The following is a 25,285-nucleotide window of genomic DNA, read 5'->3' on the forward strand; positions in this document are numbered from 1 at the left end:
GCAATGCCAGTGTAGAGCCTGACTTGGGGCCCTAACTCACAGAACCGTGAGATCATGGCCTGAGCCAAAACCAAGAGTCGGACACTTAACTCAGCCACCTAGGCACTCCATTGTGCTATTTATTTACAGTTGTAAAACTCCTCCTCTTTGAGCTGCTTTTTTAAATTTTGGGTAAGCCATGGAATGTACTTGGGGAAGAAGTTAGAGTACTTGATGAAATAAGCTTTGTACCTAGCAATAGGAGATTCCAGACACTTTGTGTGCAGCACTACTTGATCAGAAAAGGCATTGTTCCGGTGTGAAGGGATTGAAGTACTGTCATTTCAGAGTGACATTAAATTAAATTAATATTATATTGTCTGTGAGAAATTTCCATTTTTGTTTTCCTACTATTTTCATCATTTACGCTTTGCTTCATCTACAGGTGAACCTCAGACCTCTGAAAACAGGGAGAAGATACTTAATTGATTTAATTGCTAACAGAAGAGTTGAAGGATCTATTTGATCCTATTTTACTGTTCCCTGAGGCTGAGAAAAGCCTCCAAACAGATATGTGTTCCAAATAGAGGCAGCAATAGTGGTTTTAGACATTGTTTCATTTCTTATGACAGATTAAGAAGAAAACTGCTAAATCTCATTATATGGTATTGTCTCTCCTTTAACAGAGAGAAGGCAATATATTTCTGTTTTTAGGCTGTTTCCTGTGTTAAGAGGATTCAGAGGAATGTTTATTGTTATTCATATTTTTTTAGAATTGTCATTTAATTTTTTAAAGATGCCTTAGTAGTAGTATTTATGTAAAGAACAGAAGGACCAGCGATACCATATTTACGTTTTGGTTAAATCTTCTGGACACTAAGGATATGTGGGATTGTTTTGTGGGTTAGCCTAAATAATTGGTAAAATTTAGCTTTTTTTTTTTTTTTAAGTTTATTTATTTTGAGAGAGAACACTGGGGAGGAGGGAGGGAGAGAGAGAGGATTTCAAGCAGGCTCCATGCTGTCAGCACAGAGCTCTACACTGGGCTTGAACTCACAAGACTCTGAAATCATGACCTGAGCTGAAATCGAGTTGGATATTTAATCAACTGAGCCACACAGGTGCGCACCTAGCTTGTTTTTTAAAACTGATGTATGGTTGTTACAATAAATGATTCATGTACCGAAGCACTTGTTTTAAAATAAGTTTGATACTCAGAGCACCTGGGTAGCTTGGTTGGTGACAGTGCAGAGCCTTCTTGGGACTCTCTCTGCCTCTCCCCTGCTCATGTGTGCTGTTGCAGTCTGAAAATAAATGTTAATAAAACAAATTTGATATTCTTATTTCCTTTTTTTACTGTCTTATTAAAACTCGACCTGATTTTGTGTCCACATAGCCTTCTTCTTGTTTTTAGACTGTAGAAATGTTGCCCAAAATATAGAATGCACTTAATACCCTTTGGTTTATTCTAATACTAACAAGCTTCTGCAACCATAATAAAATTATCAGAACCATAGCAGGGGGGGTGCCTGCGTGGGTGGCTCAGTCGGTTAAGCATCCGACTTCAGCTCAGGTCATGATCTTGTAGTTTGTGAGTTCGAGCCCCGTGTCAGGTTCTTTGCTGACAGCTCAGGCTGGAAGTTGCTTCAGATTCTGTGTCGTCCCCTGCCCGCCACCACCGTGTACTCTTCCCCCGCTCAATATTGTCTCTATCTCAAAAATAAACATTAAAAAATTTTATCAAAACCATGAAAAAAACATTGGTTCGGTACTATTAACTGAACTATGCCCATTTAAATTTCACGTGTTTTTTCTAAAGGCCTTTTTCTGTTCTACAGCTTAGTGTGTTTTTTTTAGTGTTCTTATGTGTGATGGTTCTTAATCCTTGCTTGATACATCTTTGACACTTTTTGATGAATTTTGATCATTTATTTATTTTGTAGAGTGTATTTCAGTTTAGGTTTGTCTTAATTCCTCGGGATTAAATGGAGGTTCCATGATTTTTTGGTAAGAATGTCATAATGGTGTTGTATGTCCCAGGTGCCTGGGTGGCTCAGTCAGTTGGGCATCAGATGTTGGCTCAGGGTCATGATCTCACAGTTCATGGGTTCGAGCCCTGCGTCTGGCTCTGTGCTGACAGCTCAAAGCCTGGAGTCTGCTTTGGATTCTGTGGCTCCCTCTCTCTCTCTCTGTCCCTTCCACACTCATGCTGTCTCTCTCTCAAAAATAAATAAAACAATAAAATTTTTTTAAGAATAATGGTGTTGTGTCCTCAGTCCACCAAGACAGGGTATGTAATGCTAGTACATTTATTTATTATTAACATTTATTATCTGGTTATGGTGGTTCCTGCTGTTTTTTTAACAAAATTACTGGGTTTTTTCCTTGAAAACGATCTTGGGATAATTGAGATCACACTGGTATCTTATTTTTTCTGAAAGGTTTTCCCATTCTTTTTTAGCATTAATTGATAGATTTTGTCTGCAGCATTTAGTATTGTGGTCTTTGCCTAGGGTAGAACTAGCTTTTAAAAATGTAAATGAAGAGTGCCTGGCTGGCTCAGTTGGTTGAGAATCCCGACTTCAGCTCAGGTCATGATCTCATGGTTTGTGGGTTCAAGCCCCATGTCAGCTGTGCTGACAGCTCAGAGCCTGAAGCCTGGTTCAGAGTGTGTGTGTGTGTGTGTCTCAAAAATGAACAAACATTAAAAAACTTTATTAAAAACATAAATGAGATAGTTTATATTAGATTGTATATAACAAATTTTTGGCACTTACCAAACAGTTTTTTAAATGTCTCTTAATCTGTGAATATTGATACCATTTAACATTACATTTTCAGTTGATAAATAGTTCTCGTGTGACTTTATTGTACTAGTAGTTTTTTTACAATAAGGAAATTATTTACATAATTAGTGTATTTTAATGTTTAGTTGCTTGGAATATGAAAGAAAATGGAGGAACAAATGGAATAAATTTAATACTTCAGCACATGAAGTATTGAGATGATTTTACAATCAAATCAGCATTTTACTGCCTTCATGTCAGCTGTATTTCCTGCTTGATATTATGGGTAAATTTCTTAGCAAATCCCCTCTCCCTGAGTTCCAAATTTGTTACATAAAGCTTGGGGCAACATAGTTGCAGAAGCTCTTGAACTGTATTTTCAAAGGTCAGATAGCTGTCAAAGATGATGATCGTTTGGTACCAAAGCCTAAATTAAATGTGAGAATAGTTTTTATATGGTAGGAAATCATAATTTGTTTATTTAAGGGTCCTACCTCTCAAACCCATTGGATGTATTGATGTAGGAGCACTGTGTAATTTTAAAACTGAAGGGAACTTATAATAGATGTTCTGTAAATTTTGAATGATGTGAATTAAAATCACAGGCAAGAAGTCTTGTTGTTTAAAGAATAGGTTGTACTATTAAGATATCCTTAAGTAAATAACATTATAAACAAAGCTTTCTCCTTAATTCTTGTGTATTGTAGTGGAGGGGACAAGTTAAAATCACTTCCACCTCAGGAGCCTGGGTGGCTCAGTCGGTTAAGTATGCAACTTTTGATTTCAGCTCAGGTCACGATCTCCCAGTTGGTGAAATCAAGCCCTATGTCAGGCTCTGGGCAGACAGTGCGGAACCTGCTTTGGGATTCTCTGCCCCTCCCCTGCTCAGGTGTACTTTCTCTCAAAATAAAAAATTTCTGGGAATACCTTAATGTTACAATTAAATTTGAAAAGGGAAACAACATCTAATCTTGATTTAGAAATATTTTCAATAGGGGCGCCTGGGTGGCTCAGTCGGTTAAGCATCGGACTTCAGCTCAGGTCATGATCTCGTGGTCCATGAGTTTGAGTCCGTGAGTTCGAGCCCCGCGTCGGGCTCTGTGCTGACAGCTCAGAGCCTGGACCCTGTTTCAGATTCTGTGTCTCCCTTTCTCTCTGACCCTCCCCTGTTCATGCTCTGTCTCTCTCGGTCTCAAAAATAAATGGTAAAACATTTTTTTCAAAAAAATATATTTTCAATAAACTTACTTAGAATGCTTTTCAGGGGTTTTGTAGTTTTAACCTTATAAAAATAAGTTTGTTTATTTAAATGAACAACAAATTAATCCCTGGTGGGGTTTTTTTTGTAATTACATGTTGACTGATATAGCATTAAAGAATATTTTAGAATATAATCTGTAGTTGTTAAACCTATACATGTGGTAAAGTTAACAAAAGTTAAAATTTAAAGGGTAGTACACAAAAATGATGGGCATCATTCAAAAATGTAAATATTTCTGATGGGATTGGGGTTTATTATCTGACCTTTTATCTTCCCCTTCCTCGGTTTTTTGTTACTGATGATTTATCGGCGTGCTATGAAAGTGTTGAATATTTTTTTTTAATAGGAATTAAAAAATACGTTGTTGGCCTCATTATCAAGACGTCATCTGACCCAACTTGTGTAGAGGTAAGACCATTTTTGGAAATTAGTGTGAGAATTTAAAATCATTTAAATAATGAATCTTCAGCTTAAATCTACTCCTGTCACAGACATACAAACATATATGTACAATCATTTACAGTAGATCTGCATTCATTTTTTTCAGAGGAATTCCTTTGCTTGTGTTCTTACTATTATTTTAGACATTCATTTAATTAAACTTTTTTCTTTTCTTAGAAGGAAAAGGTGTATATTGGAAAATTAAATATGATTCTTGTTCAGGTAAGCTTTTACTTGATTTACTGTTTTCCATAGAATAATTAATGCTTCAGTTAGGCTGATTACTGGAACAAAATATTCAAACCTACTTTGTCAAATAGCTAGACTAACATCTTAAAGTAATAATAGTTTTTACAATAACTATAACCTACTGTTTTTGCATTTGAAATTGTAATTTTGCTATGGTTGGAAACTTTATATACTGTAAGTTCATCACTTCTATGGCTCCAGTATGGATCAGACCCATTACAGTTTTTTCATTTGCCTGTTCCTTTGCATACTTTTTTCCATGTCATCTGTCTCCATTTTAATTCATAAATCATTGCTTTTGAATTCAACATTCCTTAAACCGATCTCTACACCTAGTCTGTTTTTCAAACTTCTCTAATAATCTCACTTTTGAATTTTGTATTTACATATTTTTTATAATACTGCAAAAATTTTCCTGAGAACATTAATTGGTGTGTGAGGAAAAAATACAGATTTTTCCATTTAGTAAGTGATGAAAACATTTGGGTTTTCATTAAGTTACACTTTTATCCTGGGGACTTTTTGTTGTCAGCCTATCTTTGGGATGGAGAGAAGTACAAAGACGTTAGTTACCTCTTATAGTAACAGGTACTGTATAGAATATCTGGTTGGGAAAATCCTAGTGTGCATAATATATAGTATAGACTTCAAAATGTAATGCAGTTCATTAGACTTTGGTCAAAGATGATTCCATCCCCAATTATAATGCTGCCTTCCAAATTTATATGAGAAAATGAGCCTCTCTGCCCATCATGTTTTTACTGCTTAGAGTTAGATCTTTATATCTACTAGGATAATATGTACGTGTGTATCCAGCTTTATTGATATGCATGCGTATTAGAACCGACTAGACCAGGGTACCTGGCTGGCTCAGTTGGTGGAACACGCAAGCATGCATCTCTTGATCTTGGGGTTATGAGTTCATGCCCTGCGTTAGGTGTACAGATTACTTAAAATCTTTCATTAAAAAAGAAAAAGGAACCAGACTAGACCAATTGGGAAAACTGAGAGGAGTCCTGGGCATTTGAAGCCGAAAACTTTATCTGTGCTATACTTTATCTATGTTATACTTTATCTAGTTGATTCTATAGAGGCTGGCACATTTCAAGGGGGAAAAAATGAAAAGTGGTTGTTATTCACTCTTGCTTTATCTGCCATTGAGAAGTAAAATGAAATTAACATTTCCTATCTTATTTCAGATACTGAAACAAGAATGGCCAAAACACTGGCCAACTTTTATCAGTGACATTGTTGGAGCAAGTAGGACTAGTGAAAGTCTCTGTCAGAATAATATGGTGATTCTTAAACTCTTGAGTGAAGAAGTGTTTGATTTCTCTAGTGGACAAATAACTCAAGTGAAAGCTAAGCATTTAAAAGACAGGCAAGTAATTATTTTGCTTTAGAATTTAAGCTTTTCTGAAAGGATGTCCAGGAATTTGGAGGTAGATTATAAATTTTTGAGATTGTAAATATGTTAAATTACTTTTGTTTTTGTGTACAAATTTAAATAGTCCTAGAATGGACCTAATAATTCTAAATCTGGAGCCTTGAAAAATTATGTGTGATGATAAAGATAAGATGTCACACTTCATTGTCCCAGCAAAATAACTTCATACATCTCATGCAAAAGGAGTATAGGTATGGAGTTTCTAGAAACCTTTGGGATCTGTTTTTATATGGTGACTAAATATAATTCAAGGAAATGACTTGGGTCCAAATGTCAACTGAATTGTTACCAGTCCTGTGTCCTGGGAAGCAGGCCACTTTATTTTTTCACTTAGTGATAAAAATTTGTTCTCATCGGTAGGGCACAGCAGTATTTCACATTTATATATTCAAACTAGCTTCAGACTTCACAAGTTTGTCTTTGTTTTGGTGTATAAGCATATTTTAGGATTTAGGATACATGTATATAATGCCACCCCTCTTATTTTGCAGAGTTTTGTTTCAACTATCTTGATTTAAAAGATTGATTTTGGGTGCTTGGCTGGGTCAGTCAGTAGAGCATGCGACTCTTCTTGATCTTAGGGTTGTAATTTCACATCTCACGTTGGGTATACAGATTACTTAAATAAAATCTTAGGGGCGCCTGGGTGGCTCAGTTGGTTAAGCACCCAATTCTTTGTTTTCAGCTCAGATCATGGTTTCATGGTTCGTGGGACTGAGCCCTGTGTCAGCCTCTTGTTGCTGACAGTACAGAACCTGCTTGGGATTCTCTCTCCCTCTCTGTCTCTCTCACTGCCCCCCTCGCATTCCCTCCCCCACTCCTCAAAATAAACAATTTTTTAAAAATAAAAAAAAATCACTAAGAAGACCAGATGGATTGAAATTACTCACATTAGAGGAAGACAAAAATCTCCACAAAATCAAATTATGTGCTCTTTATAGTATTCTTTATGGGTAAGCTTTGAAAGAGTGATACTACATGTAGTTTTAGTAACTTTTGTAGCTTTTGATGAAGTTATTGATATTTGTGTTTAAATAGAAGTGACTCAAATTTTTAGCGACCAGATTGGTGACATTTTTAGTAATTTTCTTACTATGTAAATAATTACAGTATTTGTGTCTTCTAAACAGTTTACTTTTTTCTTTTAGCATGTGCAATGAATTCTCGCAAATTTTCCAGCTGTGTCAGTTTGTGATGGTAAGTGCTTTTGATTTCATTTTTTAAGTAGCAGTTAATTATAGGAAGAGGATTATTTACCAGGTATGTTTTCATTAATAGGAAAATTCCCAAAATGCTCCACTTGTACATGCAACTTTGGAAACATTGCTCAGATTTCTTAATTGGATTCCACTGGGATATATTTTTGAGACCAAGTTAATCAGCACATTAATTTATAAGGTATAGTGAATACATTTCTTTATCACTGTCTAGTTGGCATATGTTCATAATTTGTAATGCTCTGTGCTATAGAAAAACCATTTTGCATTTATAGGTATAACTAGTGTTATTTCTAAGATGAGAAAACTGCTCAGGAGAATTTTTCATTAGTTGCAGCTGGTAATTCTTTGAAATGGTGTCAGAAATCTTAGAAATCCATGTGAACCACTGTTTAACAGATTTGATTTGATTTTAGTTGATTGTATAGGTCACAATAAGGTAAATCAAGGGACATTTCTATAAAACAAAGTCTGGGTTTTTTCCTTTTTTTTTTTTTTTTTTTTTTTTAAACCAATAGTGTGTAATGCCTAGCCTATATGAGGTCTTAATAATTGTTCATCCAGAGATGACTGGGTACCACCAATTGGTGCATTATTTTTCCAGATGTTTTCTTGGCAGATACGATGAATAAATTTGTATGCCTAATTGAGGCCTTATTATAACTTAACATTTGAGGCTTTATAGTTCAGTTCATTGAGGTAATACTCTGTTCTAATATATGAATTTATAATACTTGAGACATTGTATTGGTAGATAATTATATATAAAACTTATTGTCAGTTGTACTGCAGAGGAAACATTGTGAAATAATAATGACACTTATCTGCTTTTCTAAATATTTATTTTGCATAAATTTTATACATGTATCAGGGCAATAGGCATGTCTGTTATTTCTTTTTTAAGGTTTTTGGTGCTTACCAAATTGCCATCCACAAATGGTATGCCAATTTTGTCACACGTTTGTTAATCCTAGGTGTGCTGCCCATCTCTTAAAATCCTAAGTAAATCCTGGGACTTTCTTAGACTATGCATAAAACATAATGTCCTTAATTAAGGCATATAATAGATTTTGGGAAGTCACTAAGCAACTTTGTGTTTTAGATGTCTGAAGACCTATCAAAATAAAGCACAGTTTGCTCCTGAAGCTTTTACTGTCTATTGGATGTATAATGAAATTTCCTCAAAATATATGTGCAAACAAAATGTATCTATCCATTTATCTGTTTTTTTCCCTCTTATGTTCTCAATTGTTAAAACCTTTATTTTTTTTAATTGTTAATAAAGTATTAATGGCCATTTAATTTTATGCTTCGTTTATTAAAATAGTTCCTGAATGTTCCAATGTTTCGAAATGTCTCTCTGAAGTGCCTCACTGAGATTGCTGGTGTAAGTGTAAGCCAATATGAGGAACAATTTGTAACATTATTTACACTGACAATGATGCAGCTAAAACAGGTAATACAACACTTAACAACAGACTAAATAATTTTAGTGCTTTGGAAAAAGTTGGGTTGAACTGCTTTGTCACAACTAATCAATCATAACAGATCTGCTATAATGTGATTGTGTATTTATTATATAAAATAAGATTAGGTAGAGGTTTTAGTGAACATTTTGAAAATTCCTTGAAATAAAGATTCTGGGAGTATCATAGTAATGTATTTAAACAGAATTTAAAAACTTGGAAACCTGAGGTTTAAGTATTAGCTTTTCTTCTGAAAACTTATGTCTCTAAACTAAAGAGATGGTCCAGAGCAATCTTGATTAGGTATGTAGGAAATTATTCGGAATGTTACTCATAATACTACATAACAGTTTGTGTTTACAATACGAATGAATTACTTGAATATTTTTGTTTCTAATAACATTAAGGAAGGAAAAGTCTGATAACGGAAAAATTGAAAAGAAATCTTATCACTTATAGCATTTTTAAAAATCAGAAGCCAGAACACAAAAACAACTATAAAGAACCAAAGGTTTCTAGTGAAGAATAATCTATTTAAGTCTATGGTTTAATATTAGTAACAAGGAGATCAAATTTTAGGGCTTAGAAATAATGTCTTTTGTGGGTTTTAAAATACAGGCTCAGACTAATGGTCCATATTTAAACTTGTAGATGCTACCTTTAAATACCAATATTCGACTTGCGTACTCAAATGGAAAAGATGATGAACAGAACTTTATTCAGAATCTCAGTTTGTTTCTCTGCACCTTTCTTAAGGAACATGGTCAACTTATAGAAAAAAGGTTAAATCTCAGGGAAACACTCATGGAGGTAGGCTTTATGAAGCCTCTGGCTTCTGAAATTCTTCTCTACATAATGAAAGCTTTTTCAGAAATGCCTTTGTTCTAAAATGTCTACCCTTTTATTAATGTCTGTACCTTTGATGTATCTTCTTACCTCTTACTCGTCAGTGCATAAAAATATGTTCTGAGTTACAGGCTGAATTTGCTTTTTTATATTCTCAATAATGCCAGATCAGTAATTTTATTATCAAAATTAAATTCCTAAAGGGTACTCAGACATTTCTGAGATGGAGTCTAAAGATAGTCTTTAAAATTGAAGTGTGATGCATGTAACGTAAAACTGTATTTTATAGTGTACAGTCCAGTGACATTCACAGTGTTATCAACTGTCACCTTTTCTAAAACCTTTTCATCACCCACAAAGGGTGACATACCTATTAAAATAATCCCTCATTCTGCTCTCCCCCCAGCTCCTTAGCAACCACTTATTTGCTCTCTGTGGGTTTACCTATTCTGAACCGTTCATATAAATGGGCTCATGGTTTTTGTAGTTAGCTTCTTTCACTTAGCATGTTTTTAGGGTTCATTCATCTTGCAGCCTATATATTTCATTTCTTTGTGTTTCATTTCATTATTCTTTGAATAATGTTCCATTGTATGATTATATCATATTTTGCATGTCCACTCCTGAGTAGATGGATATTTGGATTGTTTACAGTTTACTATTGGTACTAAATGTCCATACCTTTTTAGGGGACTTAATTAACATATGTATTGGCTAATAACTACATAAGGTTTCTGAAGTATTCCAGGACCTGTCAGAAGACACAGTTTGGGGTCCTTGGTTGGCTCAGTCAGTTAAACGTCCTAACTCCTGATTACGGTTCATGAGATTGAGCACAGAGCCTGCTTGGGATTTTCTCTCTCTCCCTCAAAAACAAATAAATTAATGAAACATTAATAAAAGGAAGAAGAAGGGCGCCTGCTTTGCTCAATGGGTTAAGCATCCAACTTCGTGCTTAGTTCAGGTCATGATCTGGCTTGTTGGTTGAGCCCCGTGTTGGGCTCTGTGCTGACTGCTCAAAGCCTGGGGCCTGCTTAGAATTTTGTGTCTCCCTCTCTCTTTCGGCCCCTCTCCCACTTGTTCTCTGTTTCTCTCAAAAATAAACATGTAAAAAAAGGGATGAAGAAGAAAGCACAATTTGTTCCTACAGAATATCTGTAGTGTGTTAGATGAATGATGAAACAGTTGTGTAAAATGAAGCATGAATTTTTATTTCCTGTTAATGTAACGAGTGGAAGGCAATTTGTGGTAGGATAATAATGTCTAAGGATTATTTTGATAGTTTTGGTCTTCTTTGTAGGCCCTTCATTATATGTTGTTGGTATCAGAAGTGGAGGAAACTGAAATCTTTAAGATTTGTCTTGAGTACTGGAATCATTTAGCAGCTGAACTCTATAGAGAGAGCCCATTCTCTACATCTGCTTCTCCGTTGCTATCTGGAAGCCAACATTTTGATGTTCCTCCCAGGAGACAGCTGTATTTGCCCGTGTTATCCAAGGTAACTCAATTGGGTGGTTGATTGCTCACTCTTCCTGTTCCTTGCTGTGATTTTGAAGACTAAATGCAAATGGTGGGTTTTATTTTATTTTGGCTTTTATAATCTATCCAAATAAAAGAGTTGCAAAAATTGAATCCCAACTTTTTCATGCCCGTTCAAAACTAGACCATTGAAAGGGATTGGTTTAAGAGCTTTGGTTTTTAGTAGTGTGGCCTTACGAGTATACTGCATCAGCACCACCAGTGAGTTTGTTAGAAATGCAGATTAAGAGGTGCCTGGGTGGCTCAGTGGGTTAAGCGGCCTACTTTGGCTTTGGCTTTGGCTCTGGCTCAGGCTCAGGTCGTGATCTCACCTTTTGTGAGTTCAAGCCCCGCATCAGATCCTGTGCTAACGGCTCGGAGCCTGGAGCCTGCTTCGGATGCTGTCTCCCCCTGTCTCTCGGCCCCTCCCCTGCTCGCACTCTGTCTGTCTCTCTCTCTCAAAAATAAACATTAAAAGTTTAAAAAAAAGAAATGCAAGTTAAGAGATCACTTACCAATCTACTGAATCAGTCTCTAGATGAGACACAGGAAACTTAACAGTAGATGTTTATTCATGATAAATAACATTAGAAAACTTACTGTAGAATTCTATTTTCTAAATGTCTATATTTTATATTGTGAGAACAATTTTGGGAGGTATGTTGGTCTAAGTATAAAGTGCTTATTCTTAATTTTTTTTCCTATGCTGGATGTGGCTGATTTCATAGAGGTAACAGGTTTTTCTTGTGTATTTGTTGAATAGGTCCGTTTATTAATGGTTAGTCGTATGGCTAAACCAGAGGAAGTATTGGTTGTAGAAAATGATCAGGGAGAAGTTGTAAGAGAATTCATGAAGGATACAGATTCCATTAATTTGTATAAGAATATGAGAGAAACATTAGGTAAGTTAATAAATGCTGTCAATTTAATCTTCATCTTTAGAATTCTCTTGGGGTGAAAATACTAGGAAATGTATAGTTTTCTGAATTGTCAACAACCATCTTTATTAACTTGCTGTTATTTCTTAGTTAATATTTCTATTCATAGAGTTTTGCTATTTGACGTTTTGGAACCTTTTCCCTTCCTTTATAGTTTATCTCACTCACCTGGATTATGTAGATACAGAAAGAATAATGACTGAGAAGCTTCACAATCAAGTGAATGGTACAGAGTGGTCATGGAAAAATTTGAATACATTGTGTTGGGCAATAGGCTCCATTAGTGGAGCAATGCATGAAGAGGATGAAAAACGATTTCTTGTTACTGTTATAAAGGTATGCGAGTGGTAGCAACTGGAACCTTTAGGTCACTGTATTTTATTCTAAATGACTGAAATTTCTCTTGTTTTACAGGATCTATTAGGATTATGTGAACAGAAAAGAGGCAAAGATAATAAAGCTATTATCGCTTCAAATATCATGTACATAGTAGGTCAATATCCAAGATTTTTAAGAGCTCACTGGAAATTTTTGAAGACTGTAGTTAACAAGTTGTTTGAATTCATGCATGGTAAATCCTCTTTAATATATATTACTTAGTTATTCTATGCTTCTTGAACAAAAACATTTTTTCTTGAAAATCTTATGATAAATGTTTTTGTTTTGTTTAGAGACCCATGATGGAGTCCAAGATATGGCTTGTGATACTTTCATTAAAATAGCTCAGAAATGCCGCAGGCATTTTGTTCAGGTTCAGGTTGGAGAAGTAATGCCATTTATTGATGAAATTTTGAACAATATCAACACCATAATTTGTGATCTTCAGCCTCAACAGGTATGTAGAGCTCTGAGTATACCTCTCTTAGAAAATGACTACTGTTTTAATCGGAATGCATTAATGGGAATAGAGAGTTCCATACATCACTCAGGACCCATCATAAGTACACGTGTTAATCCTCCTCCCTATTTCACCTGTCCCTCCACCCACCTCTCTGTTGGAGTGGTTAAATGTTCATAATGAGACAAAAATTTAACCAGAAGTTTGTTAGGCTGTTTGTCTACCTGATGCAAGTTATTTCTCACACTCATAAAATGAGTTCCACTACAAACATGAATTGCTTTCCTTATGATGCATTAAAGTAAAATATCTGGGGGCGCATGAGTGGCTCATCTGGTTAAGCATCTGACTCTAGATTTCTGCTCAGGTCATGATCTTTGTGTTTCATGGCTTCGAGCCCCATGTCAGTGTCTGTGCTGACTGACAGAGTGTAACCTGCTTGAGGTTTTCTCTCTCTCTGCCCCTCCCCTTCTCCCGTGCATGTGCTCTCTGTCTCAGTCTCCTCCCTGCCTCCCCCCGGCCCCCAAATAAATAAACTTTTTTTTTTTCTTAAGTAAAATGTCTGCCTTTTTACATAGGTCCATACATTTTATGAAGCTGTGGGGTACATGATTGGTGCACAAACAGACCAAACAGTGCAAGAACATTTAATAGAAAAATATATGCTACTTCCTAATCAGGTTTGGGATAGCATAATCCAGCAGGCAACCAAAGTAAGTTTTACTACTTTTTTTCAAAGTTCTAACGGAATGCAAGACATGTTATTTACAAAAAGTAATGAATTCAGTACCTTTGATGTGTATTCGTTATCCATGAATGGTTTCTGCATTTTTGCACATTAAAAAGAATTACACTATAATCTTACTCTGTTTTGATGGTTTAGTGGGACACTTTCTATTCTTGTAGACATAGGCAATAAAGATTTTTGTATTTGTTTTACTCTCAGATTATAAATGTGCGGGTGGTTTGGAGTAAGGTGTAGGTAGTGTTTTTTCCTTTAGTAATTACAAAGGTAAATTTCATGTGATTAATGAAATTTGTTACTTGTCCTTCACAGAATGTGGATATACTTAAAGATCCTGAAACAGTCAAGCAGCTCGGTAGCATATTGAAAACAAATGTTAGAGCCTGCAAAGCTGTTGGACACCCCTTTGTAATTCAGCTTGGGAGAATTTATTTAGATATGCTTAATGTATACAAGTGCCTCAGTGAAAATATTTCAGCAGCTATCCAAGCTAATGGTAAGTGATTCTGAACTTTTGTGGAGTGGTGTATGACAAGTCAGTTCTTTAAACATTCATTTCTCACGGATTTAAGTTAACTCTCCCAATGTCCCACATGACCCCAGACAATTATTTTTAACCAGTTGAATTCCCTTTCCCTTGTAAAATTAGTCTAAATTTGTTTTCCCGGTACATTTATTTCTGTGCCTCTGTCTTTAAGTTTTTGTGTGGTAAATGGGAGCTAATAGTGTCTGAAACAAACTACTGATGTAGAATTTTAGTTGTCAAGTTGGATTCCACTGGATTGTATTTTTTAGGTGAGATGGTTACAAAGCAACCGTTGATTAGAAGTATGCGAACTGTAAAAAGGGAAACTTTAAAGTTAATATCTGGTTGGGTGAGCCGGTCCAATGATCCACAGATGGTAAGTGAAACGTTACACTTTTTGTTTAAGTGGATGTTGTATTTTCCTATATATGCATATTGCCCAATTAAAGGTAATTTCGATGCACATATTGGGGGGGATTATTTTAGTGTCCTATTTTTTTAGTCCTCAAATACTTTAAAATATTAGTTAATATATACCATGTTCCTAAGAAATTGCTCTTAGTGGGGGACAGTGGTGATATGTAACAAGGTAGCTCAAGCCATTTCATTTTTCTACGGATAGGGTAAAATTTTTTGTGTTCTTTTGGGATTTTTCAGAGCAATTTACAAAGCTGTCATTAGTTTGCCTCTGCAGTGAGAGTAAGCACTTTCCTAGTTAGAGGGATTAAAAATCTCTTCTTTTAGGTTTTTTGTTTTGTTTATTTATTTATTTTGAGAGAGTGTGTGTGTGTGCAGGGAAGGGACAGAGAGAGAATCCCAAGCAGGCTCCACACTGTGAACGCAGAGCTGGACTTGGGCTCAAGAACAAGACCATGACCTGAGCCGAGATCAAGAGTTGCATGCTTAACCAACTCTGCTACCCAGGTTCCCCACTTCTTTTGGTTTTAATTGGTTCTCAGAAATTAAACCAGGGTCTATATGCCTCAACTTGGGAAAAAGTTCATTTTTTTTTTTTAATGTGTATTCTTTCTTTATTCTACCATTTCATGCTCTTTCCTTGGAACATTGCAGAAAATCCTTTTCTATTCATCATTGCTACGTGGAAACACTGGTTGACACATGTGCTGTTTACTTTCATAATGTTGAAATTTCAGTGTTGTTCCTTAACATATTTTCAGGAAATTTGTTCAGAAAACTGTGCAGTTCTCACGATAAAATACTGAAAAACACACTGAAGATTCAGTTTCTGGGAAAAGAATTATTACAGTGTTGAGAGTAAAATGAGAAACCAGTTCTGGTCTAAGAACAAGTGGCTTATTGGAAAAATAATGTGCTTATTCTTAAATTTTTACTAGATCTGTTTTGTATGGTAGGACACTACTAACACTGGTAATCTTCAGTTACAAGAAACATTGCTTGTATTTAATGTCCATGTCTTAGTAAAGAAACTATTAAAAGCATGTAAGTTACACCTTAAGATCCTGTTTATTGAGACTCATGGAAACCCATGGTCTTTGTGGTACAGTTCCAATTCCTTTTACAAGTGTAAGGGATGGTTATTATTTTTGTTCATTAAGATACTTACCAGTTAGTATTCATTAAGTTAAAAAAAAATCATTGAATGGGTGTCTATTTTTTATTATATATGAGCCTGCATGGTTTTTACAGATACTATGCATTGACGAAACTGATAGTATTGGTTAGGAGGAATTTTCTTTCCATTTAGCTAAGTTATCTCACTTAGAATCCTGGTCCTATCATAGTAACATGGAGCCACTTGCTTGATACGGGTTGGTTTCCAAGCCACTTGCTTGGTTTCTTTTGCTAAAAAAAGTTTTAGTCTCCAAAACCAAATTAAATTGTGCAGTTTTCCAGTCTTAAGCAGATACTTAACTTAAATGTCAGTACAACACCCATCTAACTATATTAGTTAGCAAATACACATAGAATACAATTTTTTTTTTTTTTAACAGGTAGCCGAAAATTTTGTTCCTCCTCTATTGGATGCAGTTCTCATTGATTATCAGAGAAATGTCCCAGCTGCTAGAGAACCAGAAGTGCTTAGTACTATGGCTATTATTGTCAATAAGTTAGGAGGACATATAACAGCTGAAATACCTCAAATATTTGATGCTGTTTTTGAATGCACATTGAATATGATAAATAAGGTATGTGGTTTACCTTACAGTTGTAATGAGAAATTTTGCAGTATGTATCCTTGCAATTCTTGAAAGCATAAATGATACTTATGAGAATAGTATAAGTTTTAAAATCTGGAGTTAAATATTTGAACTTGCAGACAAGAGAAATACTTTTTAAAATTTTTTTCTGTTAAAAGAGATCTTAACAGCCAAATAGGGGTAAATTTGATAGGCTGTATGTAACATTCAAATAGCAGCTAGCATTTATGCTTATAAGAAATGGGAAAATATATTAAGCAAGAAGGAAAAATGTAGATGTAAGTCTGAATTTACACAGTAGGTAAAATTTCAAATCTCTATTAGCAGTCTCAAAGTCCCTATCATAAAGTGGTAGTAATACTCGGAGTTACTAGAAAATGTGATGTTCTTTATGTGGGTTTTTTTGTTTTGTTTACTTTGAGAGAGAGAGCATGCACATGCTAGATAGCATGGGAGGGGCAGACAGGTAGAGGGACAAAGAGAATCCCAAGCCGGCCCTGCACTGTCAGGGTGGAGCCTGACACCTGAGATCTTGAACTGAACCTAAATCGGGAGTTGGACATTTAACTGACTAAACCACCAGGGGGCCCCAACAACTCCAAACTTTTGTAATAAATTAGTGTTTACTTCTGTCTTATTTAACATAATTAAGGCATTGAAACTTTGTTCTCACCATTTATTTCTAGGACTTTGAGGAGTATCCTGAACACAGAACAAACTTCTTCTTACTACTTCAGGCTGTCAATTCTCATTGTTTCCCAGCATTCCTGGCTATACCACCTGCACAATTTAAACTTGTTTTGGACTCCATTATTTGGGCTTTCAAACACACTATGAGGAATGTTGCAGATACAGGTAAATACATAGAAATTAGGTCCTTTTATTCATTTGCCCTACCAATATATAACCTATAGACTCTTACAGGTAGGGCTGTATTTGTAGCTAGGTAGCTAGCGCTTGTTATCAGGGATTTGTTTGAGTGCATCAGTTGTATATATAGGTTTAAGAAAGTCCTAAAAGCAGTTTAATTATCTCTTCCATAGTGAGTCCATAGGCAGGATTGAATTATGGGGAAATGGGCATAAAATTCAAAGTAAAGGAACCTCTCATCCACTGTTTGTTTCCTTTTCCCTCATGTGCTTTGCCTCTGTGCCAGTAAGGGTCAAAATAAGGATAAACCACGACATCTTTAGCAGGAAATTTGCATCTCCTGCTAGAGATGTCGTGGTTTATCCTACTTATTTTTATTTTAGAGAGAGGGTGCAAATTGAGGAGAGGGAAAGAAAGCTATCATCCTGAGCAGGCTCCGTGCTCAGTGTGGAGCCCAACACTGTGCTCCATCCCACAATTCTTGGATTATGACTTGAGCTGAAAATCAAGAGTCGAATGTTCAACTGACTAAGCCACCTGGGTACCCCTATTTTGTTTTTAAACAGTAATTGGTTTCTGTAATAGATGTGTACTTGGTAATGCTGTTTTTAGAGTTGATAGGGAGAGAATTGACTTTTTTGGTGTTCTATACATTTCAGGCTTACAGATACTTTTTACACTCTTACAAAATGTTGCACAAGAAGAAGCTGCAGCTCAGAGTTTCTATCAAACATATTTTTGTGATATTCTTCAGCATATCTTTTCTGTTGTGACAGACACCTCACATACTGCTGGTAAGCACATAAAGCCATGAAAATGTTAAGGGTTTCCATTGCTATTACATGATGGAGTTCATAGTGTTCTTTTTATCAACAGGTTTGACAATGCATGCATCAATACTTGCATATATGTTTAATTTGGTTGAAGAAGGAAAAATAAGTACGCCGTTAAATCCTGGAAATCCGGTTAACAACCAAATGTTCATTCAGGAATATGTGGCAAATCTCCTTAAATCTGCATTCCCTCATCTACAAGAGTAAATATGCTTTTTTTTTTTTTTTTTTTTAATTTTTTTAAATGTTTTTATTTATTTTTGAGACAGCATGAGGAGAGGAGGGGCAGAGAGAGAGGGAGACACAGAATCCAAAGCAGGCCCCAGGCTCCGAGCTGTCGGCACAGAACCTGACACGGGGCTAGAACTCACAGATTGTGAGATCATGACCTGAGCCCAAGTCGGACGCTCAACCAACTGAGCCACCCAGGCGCCCCAATAAATATGCTTTTTTTTTTTTTTTTTTAATGTTTGTTTATTTTTGAGACAGAGACAGAGCATGAACGGGGGAGGGTCAAAGAGAGGGAGACACAGAATCTGAAACAGGCTCCAGGCTCTGAGCTGTCAGCACAGAGCCCGACGCGGGGCTCAAACTCAGGGACCGCGAGATCATGACCCGAGCCGAAGTCGGCCACTTAACCGACTGAGCCACCCAGGCGCCCCTAAATATGCTTTAAAAAAAATTTTTTTTTTTAACGTTTATTTATTTTTGAGACAGAGAGAGACAGAGGTTGAACGGGGGAGGGGCAGAGAGAGAGGGAGACACAGAATCGGAAGCAGGCTCCAGGCTCCGAGCCATCAGCCCAGAGCCCGACGCGGGGCTCGAATTCACGGACCGCGAGATCGTGACCTGAGCTGAAGTTGGACGCTTAACCGACTGAGCCACCCAGGCGCCCCTAAATATGCTTTTTAATACACATACATTTTTCATTTTAAAAATAGTGATTATTTAATTGTTGTGTTTTGATTTGCAGTGCTCAAGTAAAGCTCTTTGTGACAGGGCTTTTCAGCTTAAATCAGGATATTCCTGCTTTCAAGGAACATCTTAGGGATTTCCTAGTACAAATAAAGGTACGTATTTTCTTTGCACTTGGCAGAAGTATTAAGACTGAATATGATTAGTTGTTGCTTTGTGGAATTAACCACTTTTTTGTGAAGCAAAATGAATGGACTTTTTGAATAATATGCAGGTTTACCTAGTTTGAGACTGATTCACAGTGAATAACTATAAAACATAGTTGACAAGAGGATGGGTTTAAAATGTTTTTGGAAATGTGTTACTAACATAATTCATTTTAGATGATATAAAGGTCTGTTGCAATATTGTGAATATATCCTACAGATGATTTTTAAATTGTGGAAAATGGGGGAAGAAATACATTGGCAGTCCCTTTGGGGATTTATACCCATTTGGTTAGTTAGGAGTCCATTTTAGGGAATTCTGACAAATTAGGTAATTTTTTTTTAATTATTCATTTATTTTGAGAGAAAGAGGGAGGGGGGGAGGGAGAATACCAGGCAAGCTTTACACTGTCTGCACAGAACCTGACACGGGGCTTAAACTCGCCGCAAACTGTGAGATCATGACTTGAGCCAAAATAAGAGTCAGATGCTTAACCAAGACTGAGCCACCCAGGTGCCCCATGAAATAGGTTTTTAAATCTTTGTTTATGAAGCGTATTCTATATATGATATCAGACATGCCTCTTCTTATATAACCTTTTTTTAATCCCCAGAACTGCCACCCTTGGTTTTAATTTAGCTACACAGAATTGTATAAATGTACCATAAATTAAACCCAGCCAGTGGGGGCACGTGGGTGGTTCAGTCGGTTAAGCCTCTAATTCATTGATTTCAGCTCAGATCATGATCTCACAGTTTGTGGGATCAAGCCCCGTGTCAGGCTCTATGTTGACAGTGCAGAGCCTGCTTGGGATTCTCTCCCTCTCTCTGTACCCTTCTCCTGCTCTTACGTGTACCATGCACACGCATTCTCTCCCCCCACCCCCAAAGTAAATGGAAAAAAAAAAAAAAAGGAAATCCAACCAATGGAAGGATAAATTCTATTCTTGTGTAAGCAAAAGAAGGTCCTTGTCTATGCTTTTTTTTTCCAAAGCAGGTCTTTTTTCCAAAATTGAAGTTTTGGGTTTTTTTGACAGCTCAACTATCTTGTTTTCACAGGAGTTTGCAGGTGAAGATACATCTGATCTGTTTTTGGAAGAAAGAGAAACAGCCCTTCGACAGGCTCAGGAAGAGAAACATAAACTTCAAATGTCTGTCCCTGGCATCCTTAATCCACATGAAATTCCAGAAGAAATGTGTGATTAAAATCCGAAGTGATGCTGGGTTTTTTGGGGTTTTTTTGTTTTTGTTTTTTGGGGGTTTTTTTTTTGTTTTGTTTTTGTTTTTTGGTTTTTGTTTTTTTCCCTCTCTGCAACACTTGTTAGCAGAAGAAAACAACAGCATCTGGATATTTGTCGACCAAAATGATGCCAATTTGTAAATTAAAATGTCACCTAGTGGCCCTTTTTCTTATGTGTTTTTTGTATAAGAAATTTTCTGTGAAATATCCTTCCATTGTTTAAGCTTTTGTTTTGGTCATCTTTATTTAGTTTGCATGAAGTTAAAAATTAAGGCATTTTTAAAAATTTTACTTCATGCCCATGTTGTGGCTGGGATGGGGGGAGGAGGTAAATTCAATTTGAACATATACTTGTAAATTCTAATGCAAAATTACACAATTTTCCTGTAAACAGTACCAATTTTTAATTAGGGAGCATTTTCTTTCTAGCCTGTATTTCAGCCTAGAAGAAAAGATAATGAGTAAAACAAATTGCGTTGTTAAAAGGATTATAGTGCTGCATTGTCTGAAGTTAGCACCTCTTGGACTGAATCGTTTGTCTAGACTACATGTATTACAAGTCTGTATGGCAAGTTTGCAGCAAGATCATGTGCATATCATCCCATTGTAAAGCGACTTCAAAAAATATGGGAACACAGTTAGTTATTTTTACACAGTTCTTTTTGTTTTTGTGTGTGTGTGCTGTCGCTTGTCGACAACAGCTTTTTGTTTTCCTCAATGAGGAGTGTTGCTCATTTGTGAGCCTTCATTAACTCGAAGTGAAATGGTTAAAAATATTTATCCTGTTAGAATAGGCTGCATCTTTTTAACAACTCATTAAAAAACAAACAAAACAAAACTCTGGCTTTTGAGATGACTTATACTAATTTACATTGTTTACCAAGCTGTAGTGCTTTAAGAACACTACTTAAAAAGCAAAATAAACTTGGTTTACATTTATTCTCTCCCTTTATTGGCTCAAGATTATTCCTGTATTAATGAAAGTGGTTTTATTACGTGTTTTACATTTTAGGTAACATTATTAAGTGAAGTTTGACACTTGTTGGTTTACAAATATTATCTCTAGGGTTTCTGGAGTTAAGGGGTAACAAAGAGAATGAGAACCCAAGTGTAAGAAGCTTGCGGATAGCCTTAATTGTATTCTTGTAAAATCTAACACTTCGAAAGTTGCCATATCCCTTTAAGAAAGGGAAGAAAGAGGACAATGTGTATGTAGATGTCCTGTAAAACATGAAAGGGCAACAACTAGGGGAATAGAAACAGAAAAGTGGCTTGGGTGAACCTATTTTCCAGAGGATTGAATCTAACCATCTATAAACTTAAACCAAAAGGTAAACGTTTGAAGTGCCTCATGTTCATGCAGGGTCAGCAATATTGTGTAATTGCTGTAGTCCTCTTAATTTTTATAGGCTTTGGCAAAACTATCATTTCAATGGAATACAATCCTGCATAAAACTTTTTTCCAGGGCAGTAAATGGTAAGAGTTTAAATATATTAAAAGAACATTGGAAAACTTTTAGACTTTAGCTTTGTTAAAATCTTTGCTTAGTTTTCATTGGTGTTTGCTTAAAAACACCTTTTAAGAGGTTTTCTTTGATCACACAAGAGTTTAAGTTCAGATTGTTTATGCTGTATTTGAACGTGCTGTAAAATATATCGTTTCTGAATAGCTGTTACCATTTCTGCCTATGATCATACAGAATTTTCTTACCTTCCAGCACATCCACTGTGTACCCCTCCCCCTCCCCCCCTCCCTTGCACTCTTGGTAGGTTTTAGATGTTGCAAGGAAACAGGCCTTGGCAGTAGTCCGCTTTGAATTGGAAATAATTGGCAACTTGACTCTTTAATGTTTTTTTGGGTTTTTTTGGAGAGAGAGAGAACTTCCCTCCCATTTTTTTGGATTGAGAATAACTTACCTCCCATTTCCTCTTCTGACTTCTGTTACTGTCCTGTATTTTAATAAACCCTGCATATTATTTTGAACTCCATGAGATATTAAATGTATACCTTAATAAGGGTAATTAGTTACAGAACCATAGCCTAGAAGAAGTATTTATTCAATGTTTATATAAAGTAAATACATTCAATGAGAATCCATAAATTGAACTAGAAGCCTCAAACTTGTTTTCTTTACACAAAGATTTCATCAGAGGTATGCTCTTTCCCATAGTTGAGTCCCTTGCATGAAGCTTGTGTTAGCTATTGAACAAAGAATTGACCAAAACTAGAGAAAACTAGTGATAACAAATTTAGACTGGACATTTCTTCTTCTTGCTTGATTTTATTTTGATCATATTTGGATTACCCTCAAGGTATTCTACAGCAAAGCACACTGATACTGGCCATTTTGAGTATTTGGCATGGCGCTATTTAACTTGTTTTCATTTATTTTGAGAGAGAGCATGGGGGCAGGCAGAGACACTGGGGGAGAGAATCCTAAGCAGGCTCTGTGCTGCCAGCAAAGAGCCCAATGCTGGGCTCATACTCATGAGCCATGAGATCATGATCTGAGCCAAAATCAAGAGTTGGACGTTTAACGTACTGACACCCCTGGCACCCCCCCAGTCTCAATTGTTGTAAGGGAGAAATGGAATTATCTTTCATAGTCCGTGGCACTGAATCGTGGTCTAGGCACTCATTAGATGGATAATCTTGGGTAACTCGTGTGAACTACTTTCAAAAATGAGAACCCAGAGCCAAGTCCCTGGATGGTTCGGAGGATTTATATAGAAACTTGCCAATATGCCTGATGCCATAGCTAACTGTAGGGTGCATTTTTTCACATTTTAGTTGCTCTGAAATTGGAGTATATCTGGGTTTTGTGTGTGTGTGTGTGTGTTTAAGTGTTTATTTTGAAAGCACAAGCAAGGGAGGGACTGGGGAGATAGAATTCCAAGCAGGCTCTCCTGTCGGCACAGAGCCTGATGTGAGGCTCAATCTCAAACCATTGAGATCATGACCCAAGCTGTATTCAAGAGTCGGGACTCTAAACTGAGCCACTCAGGTGCCCCAAATTAGAGTATATCTTAACAGTCCATGCCCTCTTAATTTCTGGTATCCCAGCAATACCACTTTCTCCACATGTGAACTTAGTCATCGGCTTTTGTGTGTATTAGTTTAATTGCTAAGTGTCTTCAGAAGGAGGTCCAACATCAAAATGTTAACTTGTATGTACAAAAAGGCACACAGAAGCAGCAGGGCATAAACGTTATTAAGGAAGGATATCTTATTGTTCAAAGGGTAACCACAATTCTGTATTTTTGTGCAAAGTGGCAACCAAATTTTTCTCGAGGCCTGAGCAAGGGAGCTGTCCATATCTGTAATGCAAGGAATTGTCTACCAAATACCAAGCAATGCATTTTTATTCATGAAAAGTGTGAACAGATGGATGAAATTTCAAAAAGAGGCTGCTGTAGCCAATTTATGCATTTTGCAGGACTATCAGATACACTGAGTTGGCAGTGTTTTCTCATTCTTGGTACGTGTTGCAGCTGATGTCCTCTTCGAGTTGTAATAAAGAAGTGAGTAAATCACGTGTGAGTTCAGTCTTCACAGGCATTTCCTTATCTCACTTGGAGTCTAATTATTTTGGTAGGCTTACATAGGATGCAGACATTTCATGTTTGATGCCAGCACAGATAGAAAAGCATGGGTTTGAAAAACAGATTATTAAAATACCAAGAGGAACTAAATGGTCGATTTGGTAGTGTGTGTTCAGTTTTCCTCCAAAAAAGTTAACAGCAGAATTCATTCTGTAAAGATGTGAAGGTAAATCTTTATGGAAAAGAGGTTCATAAAAGAATCCGTCACAGGCTGCTATGAAACATACAACTCTGGGTCTCAGGTTGTGAGTTCAAGCCCCACATTGGGCTTACTTAAATAAAGGGGCATCCGGGTGGCTTAGTCGGTTCAATGTCTGACTGTTGATTTTGACTCAGGTTGTGATCTCATGGTCGTGAGTTAAGCTCCATGCTGAGTGTGGAGTCTACTTCAAATTCTCTGCCCCTCCATCACTCGCGAACACACGTGCTCTCTTTATCTCAAACTAATAAACTGTAAAATAAAAGTACATAAAGCATGTTTACCTACTACTTGTTAGTACTTTTTTGCTTAAGATTTTATTTTTAACTAATCTCTGCACCCAACGTGGAGTTTTAATTTAACAACCCTGACATCAAGAGTTGCATGTTCCACCAACTGAGCCAGCCAGGTGCCCCTATAAATAGTACTTTTGATAAGTGCTATTCTGATAAAGTTTCCCTTACCATCTTTTGGTTTTTTTTTTTGTTTGGCAGTTCACATTTTTAAATATTTACTTATTTTTGAGAGAGAATGTGAGCCGGGGAGGGGCAGAGAGAGGGAGACAGAATCCAAAAGTAGGCTCCAAGCTCTGAGCTCTTAGCATAGAGCCCAAAACAGGGCTTGAACTCAAAAACTGTGAGATCCTGACCTGAGCTGAAGTTGGACACTGAGCCACCCAGGTGGCTCTTCCTTATCTTTTGTGCTTTCCATCTCTATGAGACATGCTGGGTAAATTCAAAAAATTAACAGTAATTCCATAATCTCTAGTCCATGTTCAGGTTTCCCCAAGAGTTCCAAAGAATGTCTTTCATGGCCTGTGTTCTTCCAAATGGGAGTTCAACTTAGGTTTATGTTTTTTGCATTTATAGTTAATGAGTTTTTAACTTTAGTGGTATTTTTTTACTTAAAATTTGTATTTGGTTATTTTTTCATTATTTTTTAAAAGTGTCTTATTTGTCACATGTGTTATAGCATAGCTTGC

The 25,285-nt window shown here is 36.2% G+C and overlaps 1 protein-coding gene across 4 annotated transcripts in view; it reads left to right on the plus strand.

Annotated features, from left to right (window-relative positions):
- XPO1 (exportin 1) overlaps positions 1-21,440 on the plus strand; it is a 45,296-nt gene extending 23,856 nt beyond the window's left edge. For all 4 annotated transcript variants that reach the window (XM_078444517.2, XM_078444518.2, XM_078444520.2 and 1 more), the window contains 21 exons: positions 4,373-4,434; positions 4,645-4,689; positions 5,916-6,097; positions 7,312-7,360; positions 7,442-7,561; positions 8,708-8,836; positions 9,498-9,656; positions 10,993-11,190; positions 11,974-12,112; positions 12,303-12,484; positions 12,563-12,719; positions 12,820-12,983; positions 13,565-13,699; positions 14,044-14,227; positions 14,527-14,633; positions 16,231-16,425; positions 17,124-17,292; positions 17,967-18,101; positions 18,184-18,343; positions 19,114-19,210; positions 20,321-21,440. In XM_078444517.2, the coding sequence (XP_078300643.2) occupies positions 4,373-4,434; positions 4,645-4,689; positions 5,916-6,097; positions 7,312-7,360; positions 7,442-7,561; positions 8,708-8,836; positions 9,498-9,656; positions 10,993-11,190; positions 11,974-12,112; positions 12,303-12,484; positions 12,563-12,719; positions 12,820-12,983; positions 13,565-13,699; positions 14,044-14,227; positions 14,527-14,633; positions 16,231-16,425; positions 17,124-17,292; positions 17,967-18,101; positions 18,184-18,343; positions 19,114-19,210; positions 20,321-20,467 (2,915 nt within the window). In that variant the 3' untranslated portion in view covers positions 20,468-21,440. The remainder of the gene's footprint in view (positions 1-4,372; positions 4,435-4,644; positions 4,690-5,915; positions 6,098-7,311; positions 7,361-7,441; positions 7,562-8,707; positions 8,837-9,497; positions 9,657-10,992; positions 11,191-11,973; positions 12,113-12,302; positions 12,485-12,562; positions 12,720-12,819; positions 12,984-13,564; positions 13,700-14,043; positions 14,228-14,526; positions 14,634-16,230; positions 16,426-17,123; positions 17,293-17,966; positions 18,102-18,183; positions 18,344-19,113; positions 19,211-20,320) is intronic.
- The last annotated feature ends 3,845 nt before the right edge of the window (positions 21,441-25,285 follow it).

This window comes from Panthera onca, chromosome A3, assembly GCF_046562875.1.
Source record: "Panthera onca isolate mPanOnc1 chromosome A3, mPanOnc1 haplotype 2, whole genome shotgun sequence".
Lineage (NCBI taxonomy): Eukaryota > Metazoa > Chordata > Mammalia > Carnivora > Felidae > Panthera > Panthera onca.